Source organism: Ambystoma mexicanum, chromosome 3q (genome assembly GCF_040938575.1).
Source record: "Ambystoma mexicanum isolate Mex_15411 chromosome 3q, UKY_AmexF1_1, whole genome shotgun sequence".
Classification (NCBI taxonomy): domain Eukaryota; kingdom Metazoa; phylum Chordata; class Amphibia; order Caudata; family Ambystomatidae; genus Ambystoma; species Ambystoma mexicanum.
Window position 1 is genome coordinate 147,507,799 of NC_090926.1, and position 23,105 is coordinate 147,530,903.

At 45.4% G+C, this 23,105-nt stretch overlaps 1 protein-coding gene across 1 annotated transcript in view; it reads left to right on the forward strand.

The window, feature by feature from the left end:
* Positions 1-23,105, forward strand: part of TSPAN31 (tetraspanin 31) — a 345,617-nt gene that overhangs the window by 288,130 nt on the left and 34,382 nt on the right. The window contains exon 5 of the mRNA XM_069653349.1: positions 18,774-18,878. Coding sequence (XP_069509450.1) covers positions 18,774-18,878 — 105 coding nt within the window. The remainder of the gene's footprint in view (positions 1-18,773; positions 18,879-23,105) is intronic.

Below are 23,105 nucleotides of genomic sequence, written 5' to 3' on the forward strand. Positions count from 1 at the left end.
CTTGGGGAGTGTGCTTCATCAGTGGCTGACTGCCTCTCGGAGGGAGAAGAAAGGGAAGCGTTTCTAAACATCATTAAGGATGGTAAAGATTCAATGTGCGAATCCCTTCAAACTGGCATCGATTCTGCTGACAGCATCAGCAGGGCCATGGCGGCAATTACAACAACCAGGAGATTTGCTTGGTTGCGGAAGTCTGGTTTTGCTCCAGATGTGCAAAGCAAACTCTTAAATATGCCCTTTGACGCCTCTTCCTTGTTTGGTAAGAAGGCGGATGACAGTTTAGAAAAGCTTCAAACATCAAAGGCAGCAGCAAAATCCCTGGGAGCTGCAATCCGTCAGACACCATATCGCCCCTCAGGAACCTCTTGGAGAGGTAAGTCCTTTTAGCTTCTATTCCGCATTCGGAAGAAGCAGAGGACAGCCGGTTCAAAGGCGTCAGAAAAAATTCGCCCGAGGTGGACGGGTTAAAAATACAAAAGCCGCAGCAGGTGCCTCTTTACCCTCACCATCTGCATCAGCCGCCTCCAAACCGCTCTGAGGACTCTCCTCACAAGACACCAGTAGGGGGCAGGTTAACTCAACATCTGACGGAATGGCAGGCTATTACGTCAGATGCTTGGGCATTGGAGACAGTTGCCCAAGGTTACTGCCTGCCTTTTCTACGCATCCCTCAGTCATCCACCGGGGAACAGCTCTCTGAAAGTTCCAGATCCGCTCCTCTTGCAGGAAATTGTAGACCTGCTAGAGAAAGGTGCCATAGAACCAGTACCTGTAGCGGTGAGGAACAAGGGCTGCTATTCCCCTCCGCCCCCCTACTTTCTCATACCAAAGAAAGATGGATGACTGAGACCTATCTTGGACTTACGAGAATTGAACAAGTTCCTCAGGGAGGACAAGTTCAAGATGGTAACTCTCTCTCGGATCCTTCAGGCCCTCCAGCTCCAGGACTGGCTGGTATCTCTGGACCTCCAGGATGCTTATTTCCATGTGCCAATCCATCCCAAACACAGCAAATACCTGAGGTTCGCAATTGGCGGCTCTCATTATCAATTTCGAGTTCTGCCATTTGGGCTGACCTCCGCCCCGAGGGTCTTCACCAAGCTAATGTCGGTAGTGGCTGCAAGTCTAAGGAGGGAAGGGATTCACGTCTACCCCTACCTGGACGATTGGCTGATCAGAGTTGTATCTCCGGAACAAGCTCAGATTCAGCTAGATTATGTCTGCCATTTCCTTCGCAAACTGGGCTTCTCCCTCAATTTAAAGAAGTCACAGATGATACCATCACAGAGACTCCAGTTCATTGGAGCGGTCCTGGACACTTCCTGGGAAAAGCCTCGCCACCAGAGGTGAGGGCTCAAGATATTCTGCAGATGGTCACCAAGTTTCAAAATGCCCAACGTCTCCCAGCCTTCCACTTTTTGAGGTTGCTAGGCCTCATGGCATCCTGCATCTTCCTTGTGCCAGAGGCTTGCCTGAGAATGAGATCTCTTCAGTGGGCACTGAGAACTCAGTGATCGCAATTCTCAGGGAGAATGACAGACCTCCTTCAGGTTCCGGACAAGGTGACTCGAGACCTTCAGTGGTGGGCCTGCCAGAAAAACATCTTGAACGGAGAACTGTTTTGGCAACCATGGCCGGAGATAACGGTAGTCACAGATGCCTCACTCACGGGGTGGGGAGCCCATACCAACGACTTGACCATCAGCGGTCGTTGGTCTCCATCGGAGTCCAGACTACATATCAACCTGTTAGAGCTGAGAGCACTCAGACTAGCGCTGAAGGCTTTTCTGCCATCTGTACAAGGGAAAAATGTCCTGATCAGGACAGACAACACAGTGGCCATGCACTACCTCAACAAAAGGAGGCGTAGGATCACTGCCACTGTGCAGAGAGGCAATGCAGCTCTGGTTTTGGGAAATTCAAGAAGGAATCTATCGGCAGTTCACCTAGCCGGAGAGAAGAACTTTACGGCGGATGCTCTGAGCAGGCAGGGCACAGTCTCCCACGAGTGGGAACTAGCTCAGGAAGTCCTTCAGGAGATCTTCTCCCTTTGGGGAACCCCTCAAGTGGATCTGTTCGCCACCAGTACCAACAGGAAGTGCAATCTGTTTTGTTCAAGGGAATTTCCCCCGAGAGGGGCTCTAGGGGACGCGTTCGTAGTGGACTGGGAGTTTCCACTCCTGTACGCGTTTCCACCAGTCCCGGTCATTCCTCAAATGATCAGGAGGTTGAGAAGATTCCGGAGGACCATGATCCTAATTGCCCCAGACTGGGCCAGGAGAACGTGGTACCCGGACCTTCTGGACATGTCCATCTGCCCTCCAATTCGTCTTCCACTCAAGGAGAATCTTCTCTCACAGAAGGGAGGTCAGGTTCTCCATCCAGACATCAGAACCCTCAACCCTCAACCTTCACGCTTGGCTTCTGAAAGGTTGAGATACAAGGATTGGGACCTCCCTGATGACGTCATGGAGGTGTTGCTTTCGGCCAGAAGGCCAGCAACAAAGTCTTTATACTGCTGCCGTTGGAACAAATTTTGCAGAGCTGGTGTAGAGAAGAGAATATCGACCCCTTTTCATGTGGTACACCAACAGCGTTATCCTTTGTATCCTACTTGGCAAATTCAGGCCATCAAGTTGGCACTATCAAAGGCTATCTCGCAGCGCTATCGATCTTCAAGCGCACTGCAGAGGAGCCATTGTATTTCAAATTACCCTTTGTAATACAATTTCTAAAGGGATTAACTAATGTCTACCCTCCAAGACCATTCCAGGTTCCTTTATGGGACTTAAATTTTGTCTTAAATTTCCTGATGGGTACTCCTTTCGAACCACTCCACTCCTGTTCACTAAGATTTCTCACCCTTAAAACTGTCTTGTTGGTGGCATTAACATCTGCTAGAAGGGTGAGTGAATTACAAGCTCTATCTTGTAAACCCCCTCATACAATTTTTCATAAATACAAAGTTGTCCTACAGGTGATACCTAATTTCCTCCCAAAGGTGGTTTCTGAATTCCACATCACTCAGAAAATCACCTTACCTTCATTCTATCCTCCTCCCCATCCGGGGAAAGAGGAAGAAAGGCTACATAGGCTGGACCCAAGGCGGGCTTTAAGCTTTTACATCGGCAGACTTGCTAGGATTAGGCAAGCAGACCAACTGTTCGTAGGTTACTCAGGGCACAAATTGGGACTACCGATAACAAAACAGACCATTTCCAGATGGATTATTTTGGCCATTCTGGAATGTTACAAACTAGCAGGGAAAGAGCCTCCTCAAAATTTTAGGGCTCATTCAACCAGGGGTATCGCAGCCTCTTCGGCCCTCCAAAGAGGGGTTCCGGTTCGAGACATTTGTGCGGCTACCACATGGCCTTCCGCACATACATTCACTAGATTTTACAACCTGGATTCCTCCTCTAGTCAAGAGACTAGGTTTGGCAAAGCCGTATTACATTCTGTTCATTCCTAAAGGGAAACATGCCGTTTTTACTCCCACCTCCAATTACACACCACTGCTATGGGAGTCTATCAAAGATAAGGACTACGGTGGAGGACACAATCCCTTCGAAGAACAAGTTACTTCTTACCTGGTAACGTTCTTTCGATGGGTTGTTCCTGCGATTTATTCCTTATCGCCCCTCCCATCCATCCCCGCAGTAATACTTCCCTTGTGGTTGCAGCTTACGCTCCTTCAAGGTCCATAACCAATTAATGTAAAACAACTTAACATCAAAACGGAACTGAGCAACGGACGCTGCTCGAGTCTATTTATACGCGTGATGACGTTGGTGCCGATACGGAGGCTGTCGAGGGACATCGGCTCGAGGGACGTCGACAGGCAGCGCCCTCTTCTGAAAAAATTTCCGAGGCCAGCAAGCTGGAGATGATCAATCAGATGAGGAATACGTCGGAGGAACATCCCATCGAAAGAAAGTTACCAGGTAAGAATTAACTTGTTCTTCTCTTCGATACCTGGTCTGGGGAGGCAAAACAATTAAATCCAATCTGGGAATGAAAACCATCACAAGGTCCGGGACCTCAGGATTTGGTGAGGTCCAGGCAGACATTGCCCCATTTAAAAGGAACCGTCTCTATAGGGAACCCAGGGGGCAGATTTTATAGGTGATGCATACAGACCCACCAATCAAACATTAAAAATGCAAGAATATTGCCAGGTGAGGTGCAGAAATGTGTTCACTCTGAATCCAGGAGTGAGCAGACGGACCATCGTATTCATGACCTGTGGTTCTAAAGGCATCAATTCCAGTAACTTGAAAGTAAAGTGGTGAACTGACAACTGTAGTCCTAAAGCCAGACATAGTGCCCTGATTGTGATGCCTATGTAGGCCAAGTTAAGAAGTAGAAGAGTTTGTTTCTAAGGTATCTAGTTTGTGGGAAGGATTCACTGTTCAGTTCAAAGGTTAGGTGTGTTCGCAGGAGTTCAGTGGAATGTATGTTTTCCGCCTCTGAAAATGTCTGAATCTGGGATAGAGTGCACAGTCTCAATGTTCACAATAGTTCTGCTGTGAGGGGATCTGAGGCTAGGGGGACAGGGTGGTCAGGAGCTGGTTGTCTGTCCCCAGTGGCAGAGGCATCCAAGATCACCATAGAACCTAAGCCAGAGGAACACAGACGTCATTGGTACAAAGAGAATGACCAGCCCTTGATAACAAAAGGACTCAAATCCTTCAGGTAAGGGCATGTCTGTGAATACAGTGTCCCCAATCTGCCAGTGCATTACCACATCTGGGAGGTACATCTCCTTTTGGCTGACGAGTCCGGGCGTGAGTGGGGATACATGCAAACTACGTTGTCATGATTGCTGACCCTGGGTAGCACCTCTTTGGGGTTGCTGAGAGTGCATCCTCTACACTGGGTGGTGAGGTCTGGGGTGGAGTGGGGTCAGACACTGTAGATGGTAGGCAAGCAGGGGAACTTCAATTGGAGTGGTCCGCTCTAGAGCGTCAGTTTCCAGATGATGCTTTAACAGGAACTCCTGCAGGGACCCCACCACAGAGAACAGATTGTGCAGCTGTGTGTTTCGATTCAGTGCCTGGGCATAGAACTAGAGAGGAAATGGTGGAGTCTGCTTCCTTCCTTGCTCAAGGATCGTCTGGAGGATTGAGCTGGGCTGGCAGCGGCAAGGTTGTGGAGCTGCTGAATCTCCAGAGGAAGAGTTATCCGGTGGAGATGTGTTGGTTCTTGGTAACAGGGAGTCTGGGGTGCTTGTTCTGTAGCAGTCTGCTGGGGCTGGTGTCTTCCGACACACTGCAGTATGCATTCAGGTGGCGTCGGGTGGCGCAGCCAGTGCACTTTACAGCGGTCTGGGTGGTAAGCAGGCCCTGATCCAGGTCTCTTCACCAGGGCTGAAATGCTGACATCCACTGTTGTACTCGGATGTACATCCAGTCCCCGAGCTGCAGCGAATGTCCTAGTTTGGTAGCCGGTCCTGGGGCGGCAGCTTGGAGTATGGAAAGATTGGACAGTCTTAACTAGTGCACAGCAATAATTGAGTAGTTTTGTCGCATTGGTTGCCCCCGTGAGGATCTGTGTAGGGACAACACGTGATTATAGTGTGGTTGATGCGCATGGTGAGGGGTAGCGCGTGGGGCCATTTTAGATGGTTTCTGACACGCCAAAGCTTCAAATTGCCATTTCGGCATTCCACTGTGCTGCTAGATTGGGAGTGGTAGGCGCAGTAGCATTGTTGGGGAAATCCCCAATGCAGTTCTTCGCAACAGTGATAGCATCCGCCTTCCGGCATGGATAGGCCTCTACCCAACTTAAGAATAGATCTACAACAAGTACTTGTAGGACATGCAATTGGGGATGTAGGAAGTTCACCTGCATGTTTAGGAATGGTCCTTCCGAAGTGGAGAGAGCTTTGTCTTCACTGCTTTCCCCACATTGTGAGACAAATGCACTGAACAATTGTCACAAGTCTGGACGACAACCTCAAATGTTGGTGTGTACCCGCCTTGATTCACTTGGAGGGACTTAGCCCCTTTACCTGTGTTTGCAATGTAGTGTGCCAGTTGGGCTAGGTATAGTAGTACTGCCTTGGGCACCATCAGGCGGCCGTCTGGGGCGCGCCAAAGTGACTCGGTATTCAACTTACAATTATTACTCGACCAGAATTCCTTTTCAGGCTCGGGTGCTTGATCTTGGAACACGCCCAGACTGGGAAAGGAAGCAATCTGACGGTTGGACTGAAATGCAAACAAGTATTTCATTGGGGGCCAGTGGCCCATTTAAGTCTGCCAAACGAGCTGCTTCATCATTGGGTGAGTGTCCCAGAAAAGCAATGGCCTGCAAGGGCTCTCAACCCCCTACAATTAACTATAGAAAGAGCAGACGGGTGTTGCAAGGCATGTAACGGATCAGACACATTTGTCATTTGCAGTAGGAATACCCTCTCAAGTTGCAGACTACTCATGTGCTTAGCGTAAGTCAGTATAAATAGTGGCAGACATGTCTTGCTAGACTGCATGCTGCTCTGATGATTGCCACAAGCTCAGATGCCTGGGCAGATTTAGCCTTTGGCAGACGATGGGCTTTGAGAACTGAGTGGGGGTGCAAACGGAATACCCATACATAAGCCCCGCCCCCTATTCTCTGATCTCGCAGACAAGATCCAGCTACAAAGAGGATCAACTCGGGGTTATGCAATGGGACATTCTGTAAACAATCACGTGGGGACAGCTCAGTTGCAACAACTAGCAGGCAATCGTGTTTCAACAAGAGAGGGCAACAAAGCTTCAGGGTTAAAAAGAGCATAGGTAAGGGTCACATTGGCTGCAGAGATGAGGAGCATTTCATATTTAGTCAACCATGAGCTTGAGATGTGCTCTCTTCCCCTTGGGCAGAAGAACAGCACAGAGTAGGGAACGGCTACACACTGATGGCCATTGATAAGTTCATCTGATTTTTCTACTTGCAGGGTTGTGACAGTACACAGGTATACTGGCAAACTAGCAGCTACCGAGTCCAGTGCCACACCGTGCTTGGATATAGGCTGGTGCTCATCACTGTGGAGCTGAGTCGGTACCCCTTGAGCAAAACCCATTATGTTCCTCACAATACAGCACAAACTGTTTCTGATAATCTGGCAAGCCTGTGGCTGGTGCTTTTGAGCGCTCTTTCTTAATGGTGACGCTTGCTTGCTCTGCTTCCTCAGGCCATTGCAGAGGTTCAGAGGTTAAATTGTTCGAGAGCTTGGAGGGGCTTAACTGTGGTGGCCTCCGCTGGTATCGACTGCAAGCAGTAACTGACCATCCTGCAGAATCCCTGCATCTGCTTCCTGGACAAGGGTTTGCGAACCTGCTGGACCACCTTAATGCAGTCCTTGGGATAAATGTCTCTGGCCTGCAGAAATATTGTGGCCAGGGTAGCGTACCGGGGGAAACGGAACTGTAGCTTATCTTTGTAAGTCTTGTGACCTGTATGAGCAAGAGCTGTTAATAACTGTAGTATCTTGCCTGCATGCTTCCAGAGGGTGAGGCCAGCAGAAGGTAATCGACATACTGCACAATCTATAAAATAGCAGTCTTGCATAGACCTTTTCGAAGCAATTCTGTAGGTTTACTAATTAAATTGGCACTTGTATACCACAGCTTGCATTTCTAATTGCGCTATTAATGGAAGCATAGCTCACCCTGCATTCCACTTGCCTTCAGGGCTTTCTCTACCCTCATTTCACTGCAATTTCAAAGGAGCAAATGGCGAGCAAGTACAGCAGTTATCCTCTCCTTCAGTGCTAAACGCCTGTGTGGAGGAGTTCTAGGCAAGAATTTTTTTTTTTCAAATGATTGTTGACAGAAATCGGCATGATACTTTTAAAGCCAACTATATTCTGTTTGGCAAAGACCAGTATGTGTTCATTTAATGTTTTAATGACCATCCTGCAATGCCAATATTAAAAGTTACATACTATTGCTACTGTAAAACACTGCATTGTCTGTTATTCAGTAAAGTTTTGGTTGGTGTATTTATAGCTCATAGTGTCAACTATATTTCATATTGATGCGTGAACACTTCAAAATATACATGATCACATGGCCCACTGCTTTTGATGGCAAACCTAATTCTGTGTATGCAGTTGAGAGTTCGCATGACTGGGAACTCCATCCCCTGCACACTGTCTATGGCTAATACGCAAAATAATTGTTTGTATTGATTTATGACTTCTGTCAAATAGATGAGTAACTCTTATGGTGATAGGAGAAATTTAAATATGCTAAATAAATATGCAATCATGCACACATACTTGTGCAAGAATATTTTTAATATACGTTTGGAAAGGTGAGTGAAAGGCCCAAGGTGTTTCGAGAATTCCTCTCCCATCGGGGGTAATTTTCAATAAGTTTGTCTAGAAAATAATCCAACAAGAATTAAAAGTAGGTAACCATTTCTCATTAATAATATAACACAATTGCATTGTTTTCATTATATGGTATTTCATTTGACAAGTACCTCGTACTTTTCTATGCTGGCTTTCTAGTCACTCAACATGAACTTCGTGATTCCTATTTTAAATCAAATAACAGTAATCTGGGAAAATAAACCTAAAAGAACATGGGTGCATGTGAAAAGCAAAAGATCTTTATCTTGAGCCATCTCACCTGTGTCCCTTTTATGCTGGGAATCTTGTCTTCACTATTTCGACTAGTTCTTGACCTGTGGGAATACATTCTCTGCTCTCTGCTAAGAAGTTGTATTCTGAACCACTTTTAACTATGACTAAACATTGTTATACTGTTGACTTGTCTCACTTCTAGTTGACTGTACTTAAACTGACGGGGAGTGTCATGTTAGGTTTTCAACCATCCTCTATTCTAAATTCTACTTCGGTTCTAAAGGTGAACAAAGGTCTTAGATATATTTAGTTTCCCCATCAATTGTAATGTGAAATTACATGTGCTATAATTGGTAATTTCCTAGGAATCATAAGAGCGCTCCACTCACCTCCATAACGTGTAAACCAGTTAAAATCCAGTGATTTGCATAATGGGATAGTTATTTTTCTTTCCTTTAGTCCATGTGTCAATATGGTTGATTCTACAAAGTAAACCTTCCTAATTTTAGTATGTAAATACCATATCCGAATTACAGCAAATTCGCTTTCAAAATGTCACTTTCCATTCAGCACTTAGCTTCACCTGAAAGTCCACTGGTCTCCGTGGAGCTTCTGTTAGCCTCCGAGTTGCAAACAAGTGACTCACAGGCCGCAAGATGGCTGCCATTAATACCTACGTTCTGCATGACCGCCTTGACCTCATTGCGTCATGGATAATGTAGCATTTAGTATTATTGAGCTCTTGGTTTGTACGGACCTCGCAGCTTTAACAGGACAGGTCCCATATCTGTTTCTCATAACGTAAATAGAGAATGTTACACATTTGTTCACATTTGTGTAGTCTGTGACATATTCAAACTTATATTTTTACATGTAATGCATTTCCACTTTTCCTCCTTATCCTACTCGTTACAGTATACATCTAGTGGTTCCTAAATCCATAGTCCAATAAAACGTGTTGCCGATGTTAGTACTTGTAGGTAGATATCACATTTTATCTGTGACTATATAATGTTCCCTTCTCAATTAGGATATCGCATATCCTATAACCATAATTCTTAATTTCCTATGGGTTTCATTTGTAGGTTAGTTCCATAAGCTATTTTTAGGGGATATTTAGTCTGGTGGGTCACCCTAAGGAGTTGATAGTTCTTATGTGTACTGGGCTCTAATTGCCCAAATCCTGTTGGGAAGGGTCCCAGATAGAAATCCTCATACATTCCTAGTGGGGCATTGCATCCAGATGGTGAATCCAGAATCATTCTTTGTGTCCATTTTTTGATGTCTCCGCCTCCAGGAACAGAGAGTATGATCTCTAGAACTGCGCATTTCATTTGCACGATTGCATGTCTGTTTTCATGAAAATATCTATATACTGGTGACTTGTTAGCAGTCCTAATGTTGGATTTATGCTCTGTCCATCCCTCCTTGACTCTGCAAGTGGTTCGGCCCACATAGTATTTTCCACATGGGCGTTTCAAGACGTATATTATGTTTTTGTTGTTGCATGTTGCGAATTCCCGGAGTGTTATCTTTTTGCCAATGTTGGGATATCTGATGTGATCTCCCGTTAAATGTTTGAACAGTGTTGACAATTAAGGCACGAAAAGGTGCCTGGTTTAGGTTTTTGCAATAGTCTCGGTATTGGTTTCTTCAGTCTTTCAGCTTGGATGAGTGTAGCCCTAAAATGTTCTCTTTTATAGGCATCAGTGGTGGCTCTGGAAAGATCCCATGTAGCATGGGGTCTAACGTGATCAGATTCCAGTTCTTCTTTATGATCCTTGACACCTGATTTCAATGTGTGTATTAGTCTATTGGTCTCCCTTTCGGGGCCTGGTTCAGTATATCTTGTCTTTGGTGTGTTTCTGCATGGACTACAGCTATGATCAGTATCTCTGGCGCATATCCCTGTTCACTGAATCTTAGTGAGTGCACCTGATTTTACCAGCCTTTGTTGTGATTTGCTTGTAGGCCCCCAGGCTGTTGAATCCCCTGCTGCAGTCCTTTCCCCACCCACCCTCTTCCGTGTTTCCCTTCCTCCCGCCCCCCCTGCCCTGATTGGTGCGATTCCCTGTGCCTTAGGGTCTAGTGACACGTGTGCTCTGCCGGCCCCACTCTCCAGCGTGGAAGCACAGTGAGTGCACCTTGATTTTACCAGCCTTTGTTGTGATTTGCTTGTAGGCCCCAGGCCGTTGAATCCCCTGCTGCACCCCTTTTCCCACCCACCCTCTTCCGTGTTTCCCTTCCTCCCGACCCGCCCCCTGCCCTGATAGAAAGACTTTAGAAAGTCCACCTAATAGCATATCTGTGGTGGAGTTGCATTTAGAAAGTCCACCTAATAGCATATCGGTGGTGTAGTTGGGTTTAGAAAGTCCACCTAATGGCATATCTGTGGTGTAGTTGCATTTAGAAAGTCCACCTAATAGCATATCGGTGGTGTAGTTGGGTTTAGAAAGTCCACCTAATGGCATATCTGTGGTGTAGTTGCATTTAGAAAGTCCACCTAATAGCATATCGGTGGTGTAGTTGGGTTTAGAAAGTCCACCTAATGGCATATCTGTGGTGTAGTTGCATTTAGAAAATCCACCTAATGGCATATCGGTGGTGTAGTTGGGTTTAGAAAGTCCACCTAATGGCATATCTGTGGTGTAGTTGCATTTAGAAAGTCCACCGAATAGCATATCTGTGGTGTAGTTGCATTTAGAAAATCCACCTAATGGCATATCGGTGGTGTAGTTGGGTTTAGAAAGTCCACCTAATGGCATATCTGTGGTTTAGTTGCATTTAGAAAATCTGCCTAATAGCATATTTGTGGTCTAGTTGCATTCTGAAAGTCTAAATAGAAACTGTGATATAGTTGAACTTAGAAACTGTGAATAATCTCACCCCGTGGTATAGTGAACATGAAAACCGTGAATAATACCACCCTGTGGTATAGTTGAATTTTAAAACTGATTTAATCTCACCCTGCGGTATAGTTGAATTTAGGATATGTGAATAATAGTTGAAGTGGGAAGGTGTGAACAAAATCATCCAACGCCAACTATAACACAGTTCAAACTAATCTAAACCATGAGTCCACCCAACCCACCAAGGTCTGCTGAAAATAACCCCCTTGCGCCTGCCTCCCTTCCCACCTGCCCTACCTCCCATCCCCACTTCCCCAAACCATCCTGCCCTCCACCACATCCCCTATCCAAACATCAAGCCAGAGGGGCACGATGGCGAGCCAACCATCCGAAGACCACTGCTCCTCCCATCCCCTCCACCCACCCGCCTACTATCATCATACCCGCTCCCCCGACTAAAGGCCCGCCTAGCCTCCCAAGCACACCCAGCCCCGCTACCATCCACCCCCACTCCCCTCATCAACTCCCACCATCATCCCCTTTCGACCCCACTCCTTCCCCTCCCTAAAAATTGCATGCCTCACCCTGCCAAGAACAGTAGCCGCCTCCCTTCCCCCTCTGATTTCCCCCCCACCCCTCTCACACCAAACGCAACAAAAACACTGAAGAGAAAACGTGCTTGTTCCCCCTCAATCTCTCAGTACTCATCGCCACTCCTGTCACGACCCACCTCCTCATCCTCCCTATCTCGATCACCACCCCCCCGCCTCACCCTACATGAAACCCCTCTCCCTCGAATTCTCACTGACCACAACTGAAACTCCCAACCGCCCACACCCCACCTTCAAATCCTCCGACCCAAATCCAATCAACCCGTCACACCAGTCCAACCCCTCCCCCCAAACCCACCAACTCAACTGCCCGCCTACTCTTGCCATCGACCACCAACCACCCCCCCTCTCGCTCCCCTTTTTCCACCCTCTCCCCTCCCACCCCACACCTCTGCAACTCCCTCATCATCCTCCTGTACCAAAGTAAATTGCATCCTTTTTAATGCCCGATCTTTAGCAAAAAACAGACGCAGCATCTTTGACCTCATCTCCTCTGACAAACCGGACCTGGTCTTGATCACAGAAACCTGGTTCTCGGACTGCTTCGCCCCTATCGCCAATGAAGCCCCCCCCCCCCCTTCCCTCGTCCCTCTAGAGGAGGAGGAAGAATAGCAATCGCCTTCAAGTCTCACTTCTACGCCTCAATCATAGACAACCAGCCATCCATTCCTTCCTGCTTATCTCTCCTCGTAAAACTATTCTCCCCCCCCTTCGTTCTCCCACAGCTTCCTAATCATCTACAGACGCCCTGGCTACGATAGACTATTCTCAAATAACCTCTGCGACTCTATTGCCACCCTCCAACTAAACCATCCCACCCTCGCCCTTCTAGGAGATTTCAACATATGGTTTGACATCCCCACCAACCCTATGACCCACTCTCTGGTTGATGACCTAGACACGATTGACCTCCATACCCACATAAACGGGCTGACTCACTATAAAGGACACACACTTGATGCCATCTTCAGCTCCCACAACCTGATACATCTAGCCCCCCCTCCCCCCCCACCACTATCATCTGGTCCGATCACTTCAATGTTTCCCTCGCCATTCGCTCACTCAAACTAAAAATCCTTCCTGACCTAGCCGATGCACTCCTTAAGTCTCCTCCCCCCTACCCACCTAACCTCCGACACCTTTGGCTCAACACCTCACTAATCCCGCTAACCCCCTCTTGCAAACCATCAGCTCGCCATGGCCTTTTTTTCCCTAGATGGTTCCCACCAGAACTGAAGACCACTAAACAACTATATAAATCCCTAGAAAGCAAATGGCAGAAAGACGAAACAGCCCTGAGCAGATCCACCTTGGCCCGGCACCATCGCCACTACAAGGCCGAAATCCAGAAAGCTAAAAAAGCCCATTACAACTCCAGAATCCTAAACTGTAAAAACCCCAGCAAAGAACGCCACAAAATCATTGCCGAATTCACCAAACCATAATGTACCACCACCCTTCCCACCCCCTCACAATCACTGTGCGACTCACTCGCTGTACACTTTTACACCACAGCTCTCGAAAGAACAAACTCTCTAACCAACAATCTAGCTCTTACACCCACCACGCAATCACCCACCCTACCTGCCATCCCACTGCCTGCAACCGCTATCCAACCGACTTTCGACTCCTTCATTCCAATATCAACTGACCAATTTCTCAAACTTCTCTCTGCCCGCAAACCATCAGGCTCCCTGCTGGACCTCTGCACAGCCACAACCCTCAAAGAAATGTTTGCATCTACCTGCGCAGGAGAACACGCAAGAACCATCATAAACAACCCCCTCTCCTCTGGAATATTTCCAGCTGCGTTCAAAACTGTTCATGTCATGCCTCTTCTAAAAAAAATTAAAAAAAAGAAAAAAAAAACCTTCCCTCGACCCTCTCCAGCCCAAAAACTACCGCCCCATCTCAAACACCAGATTCCTTGCCAAACTCATTGACCAAACCGCCTACTCCCAACTAAATGCCTTTGTTGAAGCCAACAATCTCCTAGACCCCACTCAATCAGGTTTCAGAGCCCGAAACGGAACCGAAACCACCGTAACCTCAATCTGGGATGACTTTAAAAACACTGCTGATTCTGCGGGATGCACCGCACTAATCCTTCTTGACCTATCCGCTGCCTTCGACACAATCAACCACTCAATCCTCCTTAACCGCCTCCACTCACTGGGAATCTTAACTACGCCGATGACACACAACTAATCCTAAAACTCCTGAATTCAAAACCCATCTGCCAACCAGACCTTGCTTCCTGCCTCCTCGACATAGATCACTGGATGACCACAAACCACCTCTTGCTAAACCCCTCCAAAACTGAAATCATGGTATGTGGCAACACCAGACTTCTTCCGCACCCGCTACCCTGGCCATCTGCCATAGGCAATTTCCCAACATCCTCAAATTCAGTAAAAAACCTTGGATGCACCCTAGACTCAGACCTAACCCTCTGGCTCCAAGTCAACGTCTCCAAGTCCTGCCACTACCACCTTAAAACTCTTAGGTGCATTTTTCCATACCTCTCCTTTCCCAACAGACTCTGAGCGGTCCAATCAATTATGTCAAGACTGGACTATGCTAACCCCCCCGCTCTACCTCTGAGTCCACGCGTACCAACTGTCTAAACTACAAAGAGCACAAAACGCTGCAGCCAAACTTCTACTAGCACTTGGCCCAAGAGATCACATCTCCCCAGCCCTCAAAACTCTGCACTGGCTTCCGGTTGCCCGAAGAGTGACCTTCAAAAGCTTATGCATCTCTCACCGAGCAATGCATAAAACCGGACCTCAATATCTTCAAGACAAACTTAAACCCTACCATCCTCTACGCACTCTAAGATCAAGCTCTGCCAGCCTCCTAGTCATACCAAAAACCAACTCAAGTCAGGTTAGGTGGATCATCATTCTCAGCTCTGGCCCCCACGCTGTGGAACGCACTTCCAACCCACCGAGGACCTCATGTCTTTCCACAAATTACTGAAAACATGGCTCTTCCCCTAAAATCGACTCTTTACTCAAACTGAATAACAGCAATCAATGACCTTAGCCCAAAGCCGCTATATCATAAATAACAATCCAGCATCATGATCCGAGCGAGAAATCGAAAACTAATAACCGCTAATGTAAATTAAAACTGATGAACTGACTAGAACAGGTGAAGTGGATGAAAGGAATAAACTGGATGAAAGCAGTGAAGTGGAGGAAATTAAGGAAATGGATGAAATAAATGAAATGGGCGAGAGGAACGAAGTGGACCAGTGGAATAAAGAGGAGGAAACTGATGAGTACATGATACAGATGGAGTGCACGGAATAGATAGTGCATGGAACGGATAGATGGCATGGAATGAACGGAACGAATGGAATAGATTAATCACGTGCATGACATCGATGGAGTGTGTGGGGCGGATGGAATGTATGGAACTGATTGAACAGATGGAGTGCATAGAACTGAGGGAGTACATGTGACGGATGGAACGCATGGAACAGATAGTGCATGGAACGGTTGGAGTGCATGGAACAGTCGTCACTACGGATGGCGCGGACTCAACGGATGGAGTTGAACAAAGCCCACTGAACAGACTGCGTGAATAAATCAGATAGAATAAATCGTTCAGCTGTGCGCTCGATCTCAAGCACCTACTGAAAACCACCATATCACATCACCACGCTTACTCTCTTCTATACACCACCACTCAACTAGAACACAACGATACTATGACGCATTCGGTATAGCTGTTCTCATACCAACACCTGCCACATACTCCCCATCATCCTACCTAAACACAGCTGGCTTCACACACGCCAGCCTAGGCGTTCTCCTCGGGCCTAACGCAGCCAGAATCAGTCTGGTATCACCCTGCCAGAACGAACACATACTCCTGATCTCCCAACCACCACACCTACCGCTAAGAAGCAGCTATCATACGAGTGCCACACCTGGAGTGTCTAAAGTGCTGGAGACCAGCAGCGTAAGTCTGAGAAACTGACTGGTAGGCTGTCCTTCAAATGAGAGGGGTGAAAGCTACTGTAGTGTAGGCTATTCATGTCCATTGGTTTTCTGTAAATACTTGTTGTTAAAATGGCTTCTCTGTATGTTATCCATACATCCAAAAAATGTAATCTGAGTTCTCCTACATCCGAGGTGAATTTGATCTGTTCGTGACACTGTTTGAGGGATTAGAAAAAATGTTAGTTCCAGGCGTGTTCCTTTCCAAATGGCAAAAAAATTGATATATCTGCTCCCAAAAATAATTTGGCGCTCCAGGAGTCCTTATCCAAAATGTGAGTCTTCTCAAAATGGAACATGAATATGTTTGCATATGTAGGAGCCACTGATGAGCCCATTGAGGTAGCTGAGATCTGTAGATAGTACTTGCCCTCATATCTAAAGTAGTTGTTATATAGGATTAAGTGTATCAATTCCATTGCAAAAATCGTGTGTATTTGCACTTCATGCTACAACAGCAGCCATTCCATAGACTCTATGCCTTCACCATGTGGGATGGAGATGAAGATACTGTTTACATCCACAGAAGAAAAAGTAAGCTTGTTATCTGTTGGCTGCAGTTCACCCAGAAGTTCCAAGAAATGAGAAGTGTTCTTAAAATATGTAGATGTTTGTTGTACAAGTGTTTGCCATGTATTTGCACAAAGCATTAAAAAGGGATCAAAGACCCCATCCGTGCCTGCTACAATTGGTTTTAGCGGCCGCTCGATAGAATTCTTATGTATTTTGGGGAGGGCGTAGAAAACCATAAATGTAGAGTTTTTGAACCAGAAAGTCTGCTGTTTTTGTGTCAATCCAAACTGAACCTTTTGCTTTTAGAACAGTTTCATCAATCAGTAACTTAATCATGCTTGTAAGATCCTGTTCTAATTCCAATGATCCCTGATGATAGAACTGGGTGTCCCTAATAACTAAGGCACCGCCCTAATCTGCTGGATTCATTGTTATCGTGGTCTCTCTTGCTAGTTCTTTAGGGATACACCTTATGTGTTTTCTCAAGTTCCCCTTTGTCTGGGGACTGTAATTCTTTTTTAAGTCCCTCGTGGTCTTTAATTTGAATTTATCACTGTGCGATTTCCCTGTAGATGATATGAGCTTTTACTTTTAATTTCCAGGAAGTCCAGTTCTTGAACTCTTGTGTGTCCAGTAACGTCTCAAGGAAATACTTTGAGTTCCTTTTTCCTTACAAGCTTCATTTCTTCTTCAAAACTGGAGCTGTTGTTTACCGGGATACACGATAAACCCAAATTCAATGTCTCCATCTGTGTTTTGCTGAATTGGTTCAATGGGATATTGCTCACTAATGAGTCTGTGACTTGTTCCTTGTCCTCTGCTTTCTTCTGGTCTTCTTGTGCCAAAAAAGGAGTTGGTACTGCAGAGGTGCCCGGTGTACTTCCGCTTGCTTGTACTGTGGGTATTTCCTCTGTTAGTCTCAGTGATTTTTGCTGCATTTAAAATACTTTCACCTTCTCCACTGTGACATCACTACTGTCTGTATTCCCAGTCGGTGGTGTTGGTCTTGGTTGTCTTGGTTGCCTATTTGGTCCTGGCCTGCCGTTATTGTAGAACTCTTGCCATAGGCATTTCCACGAAAACAGACATACAATTGCACAAAGTAAATGCGTAGTTCTAGAGATCATACACCCCCTCCCTAGGTAGAGACAAAAATACAAAACTGGCTCCAAGACAATTATTCTGCATTCATCAGCTGGATCTAAAACCCCAATAGGAATGAATGAGGAATTCTATTTGGGACCCTTCTTGTGAAAACAAGATTTTGGTTATTAGAGTCTAGTACACATAAGAACTATCAACCCCTTCCTAGGGTGATCCACCAGTTTACATTTCCCCTAACAATCGCTTATAGAACTAACATACATATGCTATGTTGTTAACTCACAAATAGGTCAGAATGTAACATTTCATGTAACTGTCATAACTCTACAATAGGTTGTAATCAGTAGTCCTATTATGCACGTTAAATAACATACATACGCCCTTTTTTACATGTGTTTTCACACAAAACATACCTTTACTATTTTCATACTGCCTACCAAACTAACATCCACGTTTTTAAGTACAAACAAGCATGCATGTAAGATACAAAGAAATGCAAAACCATGTGAACATCACCCATATCCCATCAGCAATTCAAAACGAAAGTGAGTTCAAGCATATCTGTCAACTAACCTGAATTTGTAGTGGGTCACTTGGGCATACTTTCACCTTCCCAACACACTTGCCTTCCATGGATTTCAATGGGATCACACGGGCAGGAAAATCGTGACCAACTGTCAAATGCATTGATTCTTATTGGCTTTAATGGAATTGCCCTCCACACCGAATTCACTCATCTTGGAGAGTCAATGGTTTTGGAGCTTTGCTTTAGGTTCCAACAATGTCGTTTTTGGCTTATGTATATTGTTTAATGATGGGTTAAACCTTGGTGTTCCCAGCTTTTGTAGGCCTTAACAATTCATAGGTAGTAACCTTAAACCTTGTATCCCCCTCCCCACTGATCTATTCCTTTTTGCCTCCAGGACCCACTTGTGTCAACTGAACGCTTAAAACTGGTTCCTGCAATTAACCCCATACATTAGAAAGACCATGAGCCCTTGGTGACAGATTTAGTGGCATGGCGAGCAGGGTAGTCTTTAAGCAGTGCACTTCTCTGTGGTCACATGGCATACATCTTACACTAACCAGTGCATTTTATTTCCTCCAGAAGTGCAAACCTTTGTGTTTTACCTGCGGCCAGAAAATGTTGAAGCATGCAGGTGAAGCACTGAAGATTCTTGGTGGAGTTGGCCTTTTCTTCAGCTTTACAGAGGTAAATTTATCTTCAGCTAAAGGGCGGGTTCACGGGTTGGGCCGGATGTGTTCCAAAGGAGGTGTGGGGGGTTTAGGGCGCGTTTCATGATAATCTTGTGATTTTCAGTGCCTTGTAATGGGTACTCTGCACATTTAAAGGTGTAAAAATGTTGCCATGTGAAACCCAGATGGCAAGAAACCGTTCATTGCATTTGTGTCCTTTTTATGTTGTGCCAGTGTTGGAATATCTAGGCCATATTCTTAATGTGTAGGAGTCACATTTGCCTTCCTTAAACTAGGAACACTGGTATTACTTTGTATGGCAGTGTTTTCAAAAATATACTTAATATCTCAAAAGTTAATATGTTAATGCATCTTACAGGCAGGTAATTTGGGTTCAGAAAATGTTGTGCATTTGTGGGTCATACCTCGTTGACGGTCAACTGCAAAGCCATAGGCCTACCACCTGGTGGTAGGGTACATTGATCGCTCATTTCCCATGGACACCTTGGGACTTGTATGGTGTCATCTGGGATGTAGTGGCTCATAGGAAATGGTGGGGAAGACAAACTGAATTCTGATTGGCTGAGTGGGATGATGTCCTGATCAGTACACATTCACTGGTGCAAAGATTAAAGGCCAATTTTAAAGATTGGGTTGGGGGGGTGTTGCTTCAGGGCTACTCTGCTTGCTTTCTGAAAGCAGGCAGTGATTAGAACTATGCAGTTTACACTGCTTATAAAACTGCTAATCCTTGTAAGGGGAGAGGTACACGTCTGTGGTGTTTTTGTTTTACTGGACCACTGGTTGCTGGCTGCAGCTAAAGGTCTTCTCTAAAGAAACACTTTTTTGAAGACGCTGTTGATGCTGCTGTGCCAAAAAGAAAAATAGCATGCAACCATGTGGTTCATAGCAGTCACTCAAACCTTGGGAGCTACTATTTCTGCATTCTCGTGTGGATTCACACTTTTAATTCGGACAACGTGCATGAACCTTGCTTTCCGAGGCGGGTAGTAACCAAGACCGTATATTCTTATTCGACTCCATCGCTTGTAAGAATATTCTCTGTCTGTTGATGGGGAGACCCCAGGGCGAAGCAGAATGTATCCCACTGTGCTACTTTCCCATTAGAATAACCCAGAGGTTGCTACAAACCAGTGGTGTCAACAATGCCCTGTGTGTGAGAGAACTTACAGGAGAACAGACTGCTTTGAGGCACCCTGTTCGACTTCTGATGAGGCCTCCTCTCTGGAAAATCAACATGAAAACGTAACCTACTCCGCACCTCACTTCTGAGTAATCAAATGTAATCTTTGGTTTATGGTCCGAGGCAAGCTTGATGTTGTAGACTTGCTCTTGTCTATCTATGCTGGCCAGACTGCATAGCTCCTGGGCTACAGGTGATCAGAATCTTAGTAAGAGGATCTAGGGGTCGTAAGTAAGTAGTGCGCTGGTTGATACCACAAAATGTTAATGGTGTGTGGGCCTGCTGCTTTGGCACCCTTCCACTGGTGCCGCCTAGTAAGCACCAGGACAGATAAATTGAAAACTACAGAATGAAGGTAAGCACAATGCGCAGATCCAGAGGTTTTGTTAGGAAGTCCATGTAAAAGAGCGTATTCGTAGGCTTGGATGCACAATTTATTGTTCATAGAACAGCCGACGCGGGTTTCGACCTATCCGGTCGTTTTCAAGGCTGTACATTAGTTTAAATACTATCATAGCATAGTAATGTGGTCATGTATACAAAAGAAGAAAAAGCATGGGCAGATAACATGACATCTAAATTATAAAAGCAAAAGAAATGTCATACCGATTTTCAATGGTTGGTTGAAGCAAGTGAGAAACAATAATGGCCCGAGAACAGAAACAAAACAAAAATCACAGTTAAACACATTGTGCATCATTAACATGAAGGGAAAAAATCAAGATTCAAAAATGTGCATTTGGGAAGTTGCAACATACCGGCTATCCAGGTGCAAGAAGAACAAATTAGTAATTGTATGGTGAGACAGAATTGCTGCCTAGAAGAATAAAGAAACCCTGAGTAAAGCAATAGTGTTGATGTCTAATTAGATAAACAATAGGTGCTGACAGTAAGCAGACTTGCCATCAGGTAGAGGTCGTGCTTAAATAAGTGTTTCTAAAAAGGAAATGTAAGGCAAATATGAAGGCTATTGTCAGCTATATATATTACTAAGAATAATATTTGTAATGCACAGTCCAAAAAGATGTACCTGTAGCAAAGATGCTCTCAAGTGTGGAGGGGTCAAATCCCCATGCAAAAGTAGATAAATGCACCCAGTCCGTGTGCGTAGTGCAGGAGCCACATGTATAAATGGCCGCATAGTACACATCCTGGGAAGTGGTGGTTACCATGGACTGGCAAACCGTAATATTAGAATCCAGGGTGCTCTTCACTGCTCCTGTGTTTACTTTGCGGAATTACAAAACCTACTCAAATACTCTTCCCAAAATTGATGTTAGACACCCCTTTCCTTCAGATGGAAATCTGTACATAAGATGGAAATCCTTGTTTTGGGTAGATTGCTTTCCCCATTGTGATGTGTTTAGATACTACAGAAATGGACACCCCAAGTTTTGGCTGAGCAAGATATGCAGTAGCTTAATAAAATTAACTTCCTTTTGATTGGAGGCATTGCTGCCTTAATTAGGGTAGTTAAAATGAAGTGAGACCCTGTATTAGGTCACACGTCCCATCTGTTTCATGGATCAACCTTAAGTTGTTCAGGGAGCATACTTCACCATGGAGAGATGAGTGTTGGCAAATAATCCTTGTGCATTCGGAGTTGGATAGGGACAGGTTTTAAGATTTGGCCAACCGATAAATTCTATTACAGAATAAATACACTTGTGTTATGCCACCGGTCGAGTGAGCAGGAGGCGCAAATGGGGAATGAAAGGTTTAAAATCAGCAAGTCAGTAGGTTTTGGACAACTTCTGAATATCTACAAGACCCCACATGTCTCATTCAGTTTACCAGTCAGATTGTTATACTGCTCTTGGGGGTTTACAGACTTTTACTTTTTTTTAAAACTCTGATATCCTATGTAATTTTGCACTGTCACAACTTGCTCTGCATGCTCGAATGTCATGTGAAGAGGGTGTTGGGTTCAGTCATCCTGCATAATGTAGGTCGCAACAAAATCATAAACTAGATGGGAGTTCACATTGAATGAAATATGAGCTTGTATTGTAATTATTCTAATTGTGTACGGTAGCCTCACCATGCTTTTAGCCCATTTGTGTTAGTCATCCATATCTCTCACTTAACCGAATTGCTTAAAACCGCACCATTCCTATTAACTAATGCCATATACCTACATGCATTTAGCCATATTCTGCATTTAGCAATTGCATAAAGATTAGCCACGTTTCACGCCTAGATGATTAACCATGCCTCACGTTTAGATATAATTGGGTACATTAGCCAAATATGAAGAACTTGGTCAGTAACCAATGTACTAACCACCCACCCCGCTTCCTCCAACACACCACCCAAATACTATTCATGCCCACTTGGCTAGCCGACCTATGCACAAACACACACCCACCACAAGTAACACACGCTTACAACAACGACCCTGGACACTGGACCTTACCCATACGGCTACAACAAGCCAGTGTGCACAACCTTAAATTCCAGCACACACACACGTGCACACCCCTCCATTCCCCCCCCATATAACAAACGGTCACATAGAAAACAGACCAGGAATTGGACCTCGCCCATATGGATACAACAAGCCAGTGCACGCAACCAACTACCTGCAAGCCAACACAGTTTCTCCTGGTTGTGGACCTATCCCATCACTCTACCCTCACTGTCCAACCTCGTCCTCTTTCTTGCAGAGCCATGTGAGTGCCTGGAAACTGACCATTTGTGGTAGCGGTGCGTGGTATAAATAACCATAACATTATTGGGACATAAATATTTTGCCAGAAGTGGTGGGAAAGAGCCAACTTGAATTCACACAGGTTGGCTTGGGGGGCTTGGGGTGTTTATTTCTTTACAAATGTATGGTTGGGGGACCAGGTAAGGAGGATTTCTCCCCTGAAGTATTTTCTTTATCTGGGTTGTAATGGCACCTTTACAGCAATGTTTTGGGAGACGTTGAATTCCATTCCGCGTAGATGCAGTACTGTAATATAAAGCATACAATACTTAGGTTGCCAAAAGAATAGAGGAGCAGTTTGCTGCAGCAAATCTGGTATGCAGCGATTA